The 12662-nt window shown below is 40.8% G+C and overlaps 1 protein-coding gene across 1 annotated transcript in view; it reads left to right on the forward strand.

The window, feature by feature from the left end:
• Nucleotides 1-11035, forward strand: part of LOC126419188 (alpha-tocopherol transfer protein-like) — a 59085-nt gene extending 48050 nt beyond the window's left edge. Inside the window, exons 3-6 of the mRNA XM_050086322.1 lie at nucleotides 3497-3749; nucleotides 9217-9327; nucleotides 9812-9920; nucleotides 10038-11035. Coding sequence (XP_049942279.1) covers nucleotides 3497-3749; nucleotides 9217-9327; nucleotides 9812-9920; nucleotides 10038-10189 — 625 coding nt within the window. The 3' untranslated portion in view covers nucleotides 10190-11035. The remainder of the gene's footprint in view (nucleotides 1-3496; nucleotides 3750-9216; nucleotides 9328-9811; nucleotides 9921-10037) is intronic.
• The last annotated feature ends 1627 nt before the right edge of the window (nucleotides 11036-12662 follow it).

The following is a 12662-nucleotide window of genomic DNA, read 5'->3' on the forward strand; positions in this document are numbered from 1 at the left end:
CCGGCAAGGGAACTTGCTGTTCCAACAGGACAATGCACGTCCGCATGTATCCCGTGCCACCCAACGTGCTCTAGAAGGTGTAAGTCAACTACCCTGGCCAGCAAGATCTCCGGATCTGTCCCCCATTGAGCATGTTTGGGACTGGATGAAGCGTCGTCTCACGCGGTCTGCACGTCCAGCACGAACGCTGGTCCAACTGAGGGGCCAATGGCAAGCCGTTCCACAGGACTACATCCAGCATCTCTACGATCGTCTCCATGGGAGAATAGCAGCCTGCATTGCTGCGAAAGGTGGATATACACTGTACTAGTGCCGACATTGTGCATGCTCTGTTGCCTGTGTCTATGTGCCTGTGGTTCTGTCAGTGTGATCATGTGATGTATCTGACCCCAGGAATGTGTCAATAAAGTTTCCCCTTCCTGGGACAATGAATTCACGGTGTTCTTATTTCAATTTCCAGGAGTGTAGTTAAGGTGAGGGAACACCACACTCAAACGCGAAATGCCACGAGTAATGAAGATAATGGGTAAGGGGCACTACATGAATAGTGTGTGGATAAGTTGAGAATTGCGTCTGACAGGTGGCGTGCCAGGATAGTCCGTGCAATGCCCACTGTGCCCAGACGGTGCAGTGGTCAGCGCATCTGCCTAGTGAGCAGGATATCTAGGTTCGAATCGCAGTCTGGCATAAATTTTCAACTTTCTTGACGGTTGAAATCAATGTCCACGAGCAGCTAATGTTATTAATTCCATTATGTCTGGAAAGTATTCCACGGGACAACCCTGGTTTTCATTTCATTTTTACTCTCTTGTTTCCACTACATAAATGGTAGCAGAACAGCTTCATGAATTAATGCCTCGGTGAGGCTAAATGTTCTGAGCTGAAGCTGTTACAAGAATTTTATTATCTCATTATACTGTAATACAGAATGTATGTCATGTCGTACATTCTCGAAAATCTACCGTCTTTCAGTCACACTAAGGGACAACCTTTGTTTGAAACGCAAACGTAGTATCATCTTATTCAGAAGTATAACAATTGTAGTAGCAACCAGAGAATCCTATAATGTTCCTACCACAAAAAATAATAACAAGGAGTTAGTGAAAAATAGAATCTATCGTAGCTGTGGCGTTAGTAGCTTTACCTTTTAATGGAGCATATCAATAAGAGCATACGCCATCTCATTAAAAGTATCTGGTAACCAATCAGTGGCCATTAATATGGGGTGTGTTCACCCTTTTCCTTTATGACGTCTTGATCTGTTCTGGAGGTACTTTCCGAAGTCTCTGGATGCCTGTAGAGAAACTGGAGCCCATTCTTCCACGAGAGCGGAAACCAGAGAAGATGATGATGTTAGAAGTTGGGGTCTGGAGCGAAGTCGACGTTCTAACTCACCCCAAAAGTGTTCATTGGGTTCAGGCTGGAACTCTGGGCAGGTCAGTCAGTTCCATAATTGTTACTGTCCACAAACGAATCCTCACAGATACAGCTTTGTGACAGGGTACATTGCCCCCGAACTGATCCTCTAATGCACACAGTACACAAAGCTGTGAAAAGTGTCCGTATCTTTCCGCATCAAAAATGGGACTGCATCATACCGCTCCTCCGTGCGTAGCTGTTGGCACTACACATGTTGGCAGGTAATGTTCTCCAGGCGTCCACCAGATCCTTCCAACTGACTGCCACAGGGTGCAGCGTCATTCATCACGACAAATCACTCGCTTCCACTCGTCCATTGTCGAGTGGCGTCGCCCTTTACGTTACCTCAAGCGTCGCTTATCATTTATGTCAGCCGGGCTGCTGTTAGCTCTTTCGAACTCACAAGTGGTACCTTCCGTCGATTTTATGTGATTTTTTGTTTTTACAGCCGCCCTCCAGAGTACTCGAAAGACCCTGTCCGTCAGTAGATCAGGTCATCCCATCATCAACAGTGTTCTTGGTCAGCTTTAGATGATTTGAAATGCCCGTGATGGATTTGATACTCAGGAGCATCCAAAGACTAGTCCACGTTCGAATCCATTGAGCTCTCTTGACCAATACTTTCTCCTGTTGTTTCTTCTCTGCTGGGAACACAATACTAGCCGCATCCTTTTATACTGGTGTATTCGCCTCTCGTGACATCTAGCGGTCAATTCTACATTCTGTGTCGGTGTCCGGATACTTTTGATAAGACTGTGCATGGTATGGTTCAATTAAAACTACCCTCTGCCATACACTAGGCCAATTTTCTTGTTCTTAATCACGAGGACAACCAGAACGACTAGATTATTTATACACAAGAAAATTTTAGCTAAGCGTGGAAACAAACTTCTGTCTTGGCTTAACAGGGTTTGTTGCACAGAATGTAGATGTAGACTTTAATCAGTTAACCATAAAACTGAGGAAATATAACAGAAGTTCGATACTTATAAAGGTTTGTTCAATAAACGTTATATTTTTCGCTTTGTACATTCTTAGGCCATGGCACTATCGTACTAAGCTAAAAAGGGCACAAATATCCTGAGTAAAAGGTGCTAAAAGACTCAAATAGTAGTCGTAATTCTGTCAGCAAAGGACCTGGAAGAGCAGCTGAACGGAATGGACAGTGTCTTGAAAGGAGGATATAAGATGAACATCAACAAAAGCAAAACGAGGATAATGGAATGTAGTCGAATTAAATTGGGTGACGCTGCGGGAATTAGATTAGGAAATGAGACACTTAAAGTAGTAAATGAGTTTTGCTATTTGGGAAGCAAAATAGCTGATGATGGTCGAAGTAGAGAGCATATAAAATGTAGACTGCCAATGGCAAGGAAAGCATTTCTGAAGAAGAGAAATTTGTTAACATCGAGTATAAATTTAAGTGTCAGGAAGTCGTTTCTGGAAGTATTTGTATGGCGTGTAGGCATGTATGGAAGTGAAATGTGGACGATAAATAGTTTAGACAAGAAGAGAATAGAAGCTTTCGAAATGTGGTTCTACAGAAGAATGCTGAAGATTAGATAGGTAGATCACATAACTAATGAGGAGGTACTGAATAGAACTGGAGAGAAGAAAAATTTGTGGCACGACTTGACTAGAAGAAGGGATCGGTTGGTAGGGCATATTGTGGGGCATCAAGGGATCATCAATTTAGTATTGGAGGGCAGCGTGGAGGGTAAAAATCGTAGAGGGAGACCAAGAGATGAATACACTAGATTCAGAAGGATGTAGGTTGCAGTAGGTACTGGGAGATGAAGAAGCTTGCACAGGATAGACTAGCATGGAGAGCTGCATCAAACCAGTCTCTGGACTGAAGACCACAACAACAACAATTCTGTCACTAGTGATACACCCGTCTGTAAAGCAGTCTTACTAAAATTTCTATAAATAATTGACTGACTGTTACAAAAATAAAAAGAAATGTTATTTCTGTATTTTAGTTTTCACTACTCTTTTACAGCGAGTATTGTGCGGCTTGACTTCAACTGGTAGATGTGACGTTTAATTGCGCCATGAAAACAATCTGTCTTTGCAGACAAGTCAGCCCGTTCCCACAGAAGACTCCAGAAGGCTACCGGATAATTTTCGGGCGGCTGCTCAACACAGACCCCAGCCAGTTCGATCTTGCTTCTGCCATCAAGTACCTGTTTATGGTCATCGACGCAGTGCTTAAGGAAGATGGTCTGATCCCTGGGTTTATAATTGTTTACGATATGACGGGTGTCTCCCTCGGTCATCTGACGCGGATCAACATCGCAACAGTCAAGAAGTACTTCATGTATGTTCAGGTAAAATAGTGGTTCAGTCACCATGCTGAAAGTTCTTTAGTCGAGATGTACCAATAACCATCTGCACCTGTGTTTTTATGTGTATGCATGGAGGTCTGTTTGACTTGCATGATTCCATTCTGCGCCGTCGCTTTGAAACGTCCCCTTTGGAAAATTATAAATGACTGTGCTGGTAAACCTCTTACGTTATTTGATTTTCAAACAGCTGAGCAAAACTGAACGTACTCAGACATTTCTCTCTTTACTTATTCTGATCAACAGTAAACTGACACACAATATTTTTTAGCGCACTAACAATAACCTATACCTTTCATGAATCACTTACCTCACAAAAATCTTCGTTACTCGAACTAGTGCAATACAGCGAGCGCCAATACTGCCAGCTAAATAGAAAATTCTAACTACTGAAGGCACAGATAGCAAATGAAAGATTTCGATAGAGAACAGACAATGTATTTACCTTAATAGTGTTCAAAAGTCATATATATATATATATATATATATATATATATATATATATATATATATATATATAAGTTCATGACACCCAGTCTTACAAATTTCCTTTTTCTGGCGGACACACGTCCAGATCGTCCGCTCTCTCTCTCTCTCTCTCTCTCTCTCTCTCTATATATATATATATATCAGTTCATGACACCCAGTCTTACAAATTTCCTTTTTCTAGCGGACACACGTCCAGATCGTCCGCTCTCAAAATTCTGCCATCTCTCTCCCCACATCCACCACTGCTGGCGGCTCACCTCCAACTGCGCAACGCTATGTGTTCACATACAACTGCCCAACACTACAATAGCAAATATTCCAACAATGCAAACCAGCCACAGACTGCATGCAGCACAGCCAGTGATTTTCATACAGAGCACTACGTGGCGTTACCAACATAAAAACCTAAACAGCCTACTTACATAGAAAACTTAAACAGCCTACTTACAGCTTTCCTTGATAAAATACAGTGATAGTGCGCAGAGCGTCTCCAGATCTTGATTTTTGACATTCTACATGGAAAGTCAAGGATGGAAATATACGAGGGGCGTTCAGTGGGTAATGCAACACTTTTTTTTCTCCGCCAATATCGGTTGAAAAAATACGAAATTTGATGTGGGACATCGTGGAATAGTCCCGCTTCAGCATCTGTAGTTCCATGAAGTTCCGATAGGTGATGGCGCTATACATAGCCTTCAAAATGGCGTCTGTAACGGAGGTGAGTTCTAAACAGAGAGCTTTCGTTGGGTTTCTTTTGGCGGAAAACCAGAGCGTCGCAGATATTCATAGGCACCCGCAGAATGTCTACAGAGACCTGGCAGAGAACAAAAGCATGGAAAATCGTTGGGCGAGGCGTCTGTCGCGCAAACCTGTCCGGTCTCCAGCGTGTCGTCCAGTCGCACATAGCTGTGACTCCTGCAGTGTTGGAACGTGCGGACACTCTCATTCGATGTAATAGGCGGATCCCCATCAAACACGTCGCTGCTCAAACGGACGTCTGTGTTCTCAGTGCTGATACAATCGTCCACCAGTTGGGGTACTCAAAGGTGTGTGTGTGCTGGGTACCTCGCTGCCTAACAGAAGACTATAAAGAGCAACGAAGGACAATCTGTGTGTATTTGCTTGCATCTTAGGAGGCGATCGTGACAATATTTGTCGAACATCGCCACAGGCGATGAAACATAGGTTCATCACTTCGAACCGGAAAGAAAACGTCGGTCCATGGAATAGCGTAACACCATCTCTCCTCCAAAGAAAAAGTTCAAACCCGCACCCTCGGATGGTAAAATCGTGGCGACGCTCTTCTAGGAGTCTGAATGTGTTATTTCGTTTGACGTTTTCTTTCATGGTGCAACGATCAAGTCTAATGTGTATTGTAGCACCATCAGGAAGTTGAAGAAACGACTGCAGCGTGTTCGTCGCCACAAAAATTTAACGAATTTCTCCTCCTTCACAACAAAAGGCCATATAAAAGTCTGTGCAGCCGAGAGGAGCTCACAAAACTTATTTGGACTGTTCTTCCTCATACACCCTACAGCTCGGATCTCGTGCCTTCCGACTTCATCTGTTGGACCCAAAAAAGGATGCACTCCGTGTGAAGCAGTACGTGCATGATGAGGAGGTTACTGAAGGAACAAGATGTTGGTTTAGAGGTGGACCTGTAGAGGGGTAACATGCGGACATACAGGCCTTTCCAGTAACGTGGCGTAAGGCCGTCACATTGAACGGCGATTATGTTGAAAAATAGGGTTTTGTAGCCAGAAGACTGGGGAATAATATGGTGTATAGGAATCCTGTATAAAACCAACTTGCTTTCAGAAAAAATCGTTGCGTTACTTACTGAACGCCCTTTGCATATTGGTCTTCTCTAATTGAGCAAAGCAGGGAATCCTATTCTCCCGAATAGGATTCCACTTAACCACTTATGTCGATTCTGGAGAAATACAGAAGTGAAATAAAGATCAATGAAATCCTTAATGAGAAAGACGACCTTATCAAAACATTTAGTATTTTGACAACTTCTTGACAGTGTATGTATTCATATAGTTCTTTCACATAATCAATATTTCTGTCTTCTCACAAAATAGAGGAAACAGAATAAACCACGAGGACCTAAGATATCATTGACAAAGACTTCAAGGGACATCACTGCAGAAAGGAATCGATACATGGGCAAACATGTGTTTAACAGAATGAGATTTTCACTGTGCAGCGGAGTTTGCGCTGGTATGAAACTTCCTGGAAGATTAAAACTGTGTGCCCGACCGAGACTCGAACTCGGGACCTTTGCCTTTCGCGAGCAAGTGCTCTACCAACTGACCAACTGAGCTACGCAAGCACGACTCCCCCCCCCCCTCCCCCCCCCCCCCCCGTCCTCACAGCTTTAGTTCTGGCAGTACCTCGTCTCCTACCTTCCAAACTTCACAGAAGCTCTCCTGCGAAACTTTACAGAACTAGCACACTGCGCGCAGGAGAGCTTCTGTGAAGTTTGGAAGGTAGGAGACGAGGTACTGCTAGAACTAAAGCTTTGAGGACGGGGGGGGGGGGGGGGGGGGGGGTGAGTCGTGCTTGCGTAGCTCAGATGGTAGAGCACTTGCTCGCGAACTGCAAAGGTCCCGAGTTCGAGTCCCGGTACAAAGTTTTAATCTGCCAGGAAGTTTCATGTGTTTAACAACCTGCCAGAGCCTACCCTGTCAATCCCATAAAGGTATCGCACTGAGTAATACAATATTTAGAAACCTTAATATGGTGTTTTTAACGCTTTGGGTGTTCTATTCAGTCTCCTCGCACTTGAACACAACGCACAGAACGTTCGTAAAACCATGTTGTTTTGTTTGAACAAACAACCGTAAACAATAGATGTGCATTTGACCCGTCGGTTGTAAGCAGGCAGTGTTAAGCAGTGGATCTAGGAACGTAGTCTGTCGACCCTGTATAAAAGTGGCAATGGAGTCACAGCTCTAAATCATGTGTTTAAGACATTCACCAAAATATTTTAAATAAGACAAAAATGTTTGAGAAACCTGTTCTGCACACCTTGACTCTTTCTATGGGCTGTTGTTCAACTTGCACGTCGCATTGGCTTCAGTGTCGGTTATGTCGCCGAAGCGTTCACCTTTCTTGTCAGTTTCTGTGCTTTGTCGTTCTGTGGTAGGTGCATGCTGATGACACAAAGCCTCGTCAATTGTGACGATTTTCTTTGCAGACAAGAACAGTCCGCATTTTGCATTTCAGTTACTTCGTGGCAGGCGCCAACGCGTCGTTTTGTTCGGGAGTCAAGGTGTGCAGAACAGGTTTCTCAAACGCTTTTGACTTCTTTAAAAGATTTTGGTGAATGTCTTGAACACATGATTGAGAGGAGTGACTCCATTGTCACTTTTATACAGGGTCGACAAACTACGTTCCTAGATCCACTGCTTAACACTGCCTGCTCACAACCGACGGGTCAAATGCGCATCTATTGTTTACAATTGTTTGTTCAAGCTGCCACCGTAATTACTGCGCTGACATTCCTTATAGGCCAGGAACAAAATCAGTTTCGGAACTTTTTGGACGGACATAGTATTAACACTCCTCTGCTACGGTGGTTTCAGATCACACATATACTACTGTTGGTTCGGATCCGACCATAGGGGGGATAAGTGAATATGTGTACGTACCTTATCGACTGACGAGGACGTGCCCTTGGACGAAAGCGTGGAGCGCCCTCTACGTTAGCCGTGGCACGAAATGTAACTCTGAACTGGGTCGCATACGACCCGCCTTAGTAGAGAGGGGTTAAATGTCACGTAAGTCATGTGGCGGAGAACTTGCTCTTAGGCAACTCCTTCTACTCCATGGAAGATCATAATCTTTACAAAACTTCGAAAATTTTATTTTTTAGATTATTTTCTATTGTAATTAGAATTAGCACTGTAATACAATAATCTTTCGTAATGTAAAGTCGTGTAATCGTATTGCACTTAAGTTAAATGAAATAGACACCTTTAACTTCTCTGCACATCTCAGAGACCACTCTCCCTGGGACCCATGGAATGCGAGTAAGATAATGTAAAATGCAATGTAAAAATAAGCCCTATACAGGTCTTCGATGTGTGAATCGGTGGCTAAATTAGCAAGTGCTGAACTACAAATCCAAAGGTTCATGGTTCATTTCTCAGGTGATCCTATGACTTTTTTTCTGTCACTAAACGCTTTTATCACTTCTGGCAACGATTGGGTAATATGAAAATTAGTATGAAGGCTTTCACGACCGGATGACATATCTTCTCGTAAACCTTCCGGGATGTAAGGTCGTGGTCCATGAAAGAATTTCATCGACCACGACCTTACATCCCGGAAGGTTTACCAGAAAATATGAAAATTCCTAGGTTCTGTCGTCATTCAAGTTAATATGCGGATCCCACTAGCTGGGTAACTCAGTTTGAAGATCAGAGGAAGACGAGTGACATTCCTCCTCCAATACGATGATAACTGCCAACTGTCTTATCGTTTGAGCATGGCTTTGCCTTTGTAAATGTCCTCTGAAATTCTGTATTCAACTTATTTTCGGATCCGAAACGCAAGGTTAGATTAACACATTACAGCATGCATATCCGTGAACAGCGGGAACTGAAAATTTCTGTTGGCAGCCTTGTGGAAGCTGTTCTCCGCGAGTTTCGCAGTACAGATATAGGGCCATACAAAAGTATCATATGAAATGAAATGTACGTTGTTTACTTCTTTTCCCCCCTGTGCTCTGCAAGAACCATGGATTGTGTTTCATGTAATATAATACTAAAGTACATCGTAACAATACATCCTGCAATATTACAATAAAATATCACTGCCAGGTCATTCTAAAATGTCTTATAGGAAACCTGTGTCGTTATTGTCGTTCAAGAACGCGTTAAGAATATTTAAAATTTAATTTAGTGTGGTTGCTGAGTATGCCTCCTAATACTGTCGTTTGTGTTTATTACAGGAAGCAATTCCACTGCGTAGGAGAGGAATCCACGTAATAAATGTGAATTCTGTCATCACCAGTATTATGAGTATAATTAAGCCTTTTATGAGTCAGGAGCATATGCAAGCGGTAAGGTTTCAGTTTACACAAAAATTCTGTGCCACAAATGTTCGGATATTAAAAGAAATATTGATAATGCAAGATTATTAATGAGCCTACTCATTGAGAAATATAACTGTAATCAGTATAGCTATGTAGTTTCAGATGAACAGCAGATGGATAAAGTGGTGGATTTTCTGAAAATTGTGTCAGGCGACAATCTAAAATCTTTCTAATTGTCACACGCCCTTTACAAATAATATAATCTGTCTTTCACTGAGGATAGACAGCCATAAACGTAGTTTACATGTACTGTTTATCAGAGTCTGCAATAATCTACATTTTGACTCCTTCCACAGACCCAAGGATTATCTCACATGATAGATCCAACATAAGACGATGTGATACTAAATGAACTAATATGAAAATGATGTTATCATAGGAAATCATTTATCTGAATAACAAAGGAAAATAGCAAGGAAAAGAAAATTTAATGTTTTACTTTGCTTTTCAGCTACATTTTCACACATCGAACAACTTCGAAGAATTTTACAAGCATGTACCACAAAGATTAATGCCAAAGGACTTTAATGGAGAAATGACCTCCTGTGATTCCCTTCACAGTAAGTACAGAAAACTTACAGTGGATAATTTTTCAAATTCCCTTCCTTGTCAGTGATGTTCCATGGCAGTAGTGCTTAGTTGAATATTAACTGATATCGTTATGTTTATTTTTATAGGTGAAACAATAAAAAAACTAGAAAGCTACAAGGATTGGTTCCACGAGGAAGAGTCCTTAAAGTCAGATGAAAGTAAACGTGACATCAGAAGTGTGAATTTGAGTAACGGCTACAGTACAGTTGGGTCATTCAAAAAATTGAATATAGACTGAAATATACAGCTTACATGAATTATGCGCAGCTTCTGACTGCACTCTGCTTTATTGTGTACTTTCGTAACAAAAGCTTCTTTGTATCCAGAATGAAACTTCTTTGTACATTAGAACATGACTTAATGGAATTTATTGGCAGAAAAACTGCAATCATTCATCATTGTTTCTCATCACTTGTGTAAATATTATTTTAAATAAGGTGTCTTGAAGTAAGATACATTCTGCAAATTCTCTGGCGCCTATCCAACATAGGATTAAGATTTTAAATTCTAACTGTTAAATAGAGAAGAACACTGTAACATCGGCTGTAGTTAATCAGGCAATACAGTTTCAGAGATGTGCTTTCTGTAGACAGAAATTATTATGTGCATACTGATATCAGTAAGTTATCTTTGTAAGAAGCAGAGTTTTTACACCAAATATACACATTGTTATCCTTCCTTTCTGCAATGAAAACATTCCCTACATTTAAAAACTACAGACAGTGCAACAATCTTATGGCTATACTTTTGGCAGTTATAGAAATACTTTATAGAATATCAGTAATAAATCTGGTAAATATCTTAGTTTTTACGTGTTAATCTACGTTTTCTTTGTGGGATCTCACTGTGCATTGACTGAATTAATAAGTCATAAGTGAGAGATTTATTGTTAAAGTCAAATTTACTGTCACAAAAATTAAATCTTCTCTCAAGACGAAAGATAGAGACTGAAGAGGAAAAATGCTCACTCGCCTTTTTGTGCCTGCTAATTTCAATAGACGATACACTGTGATTTTTTTTGTTTCCTTGTGTCACTTCTCAAATGCTCCCGCAAGAGAAAAATAAAGTAGACAGTAAAAGACCACAGCGTGCTGATAATTTGAAAGGTACATTTGTATGTGCTTTTTGGGTGTTCCTGCAGTTCTATTGCCTTATTAGGTCAATACAATTACCTCCAAAATGGGGATTGCCTACCAAGAATTAGTGGAATTCAGGAAACTGTTTTAACTATAAAAGTAGGGCTCTGAAATCAAAAATCTGATTGCCCTAATTTTTGAATGGAGCATCAGCCTTAATCAAAAGAAACGATACACGTTTCGATCTTTTTCTGTATTTTTTCAAATTGCTCTGAAATTAAGTGTTTAATCGAAAAAGCCAAGATTTCCAGAAATATAGAACGCTAGATTCTGCTATAGAAAAGCTACGTCAGAAAGTGGTAATGTTCATTCGTTTTTAAAACACTCGTTTCGACGCTGAGAATTGGTCAATTTGACGCAAAAATTTTATAAGAGAAAAGTTGTAAAGCATCAAATTCTGTTTTCAGAAAGACGAAAAAAGTGACAAAAAAAACCTGGCAGGTAAGTACTTATCGTCATTATTCAGTCGTATGTAAAACACAACGTCAGCGAGCAATATAACTTTCTAATTTCCATTAAATGAGTTTCTCCTGCATTCACATTTTTATTTTTGTTACTATTACATGATCCATAAGCTACACGTTATAAAGATAATAGTTTTAAAAACAACGAAATTAGCAGAATAATATGATATAGCGGACAAAAGAATTGTTTACACGAGTGGTAATGAAAATAGATATGTTAAGCTTGTAGTTCCTTTATTAGGAATGAAGAAATTTAATTCAGTTAAAAATAAACTGATTTACATGTGATTATATAAAACTGTGTTTCAATAATACAATGAAACAAAGTATCTTCACTTAGAATAAAAGATTACTGTTTAGCTCTTTCTCATTTCAGAGCAGTACTTCTCTACACGCTTGGAGGATGAAGGTCTAATTAACATCAATTTTATCAGAATAACTATCAGAATGATGAACTTTCTGCTGTTATGAAACGTCCCAGCGGATTAACTTTAATTTTTCCAGTCTCTCAGTATACATATCCTCAGTGGGATTTCTTCTTCTTTCTTCCAAATTAATCAGTGTCACAGTCATCAATACCAATAACAAGATGTCAGTTGCTGTAGGACGAATCCCTTGAGAATCAAACATCTTCCACGTGGTTTTGCATGATACTGAAAGCGATTGTGATACCCTTTCTCCATTGTTCCGTGTATTTGTATTTATTTGTACAAGATCACCAGACTTACCGGCTCCAAAACATCTCCAGAGTGTGCTGCTTTAATGTTGGAGATATACACTGGTGTAACATTTGTTCATCTGGCGACCTGTGAGCAAACTTGTATCAGTTTGTGCCAAAGACCTCAAATTTGGATTCTTCGGTGAAAAGTACCTTTCTCCACTGCTTTACTGCCCAATTTTCATGTTGTCTTGCACAGTGTAGCCTCTTCTGCCTATTAATAGCCGTCACTAATAGTTTCTTAGCCTTCACACACCCGTTCAGGTGTCTTTTCACAGTACTTACACCCACCGACTTTTCCGTATTACGGTTGACTTCTGCTCTTAAACTGGCACTGATTTGAGCGATCACGTTTACTTGTGACTACCGCATATTTGTCATCACTTTTTGATG

The sequence above is a fragment of the Schistocerca serialis genome, chromosome 9 (genome assembly GCF_023864345.2).
Source record: "Schistocerca serialis cubense isolate TAMUIC-IGC-003099 chromosome 9, iqSchSeri2.2, whole genome shotgun sequence".
NCBI lineage: Eukaryota > Metazoa > Arthropoda > Insecta > Orthoptera > Acrididae > Schistocerca > Schistocerca serialis.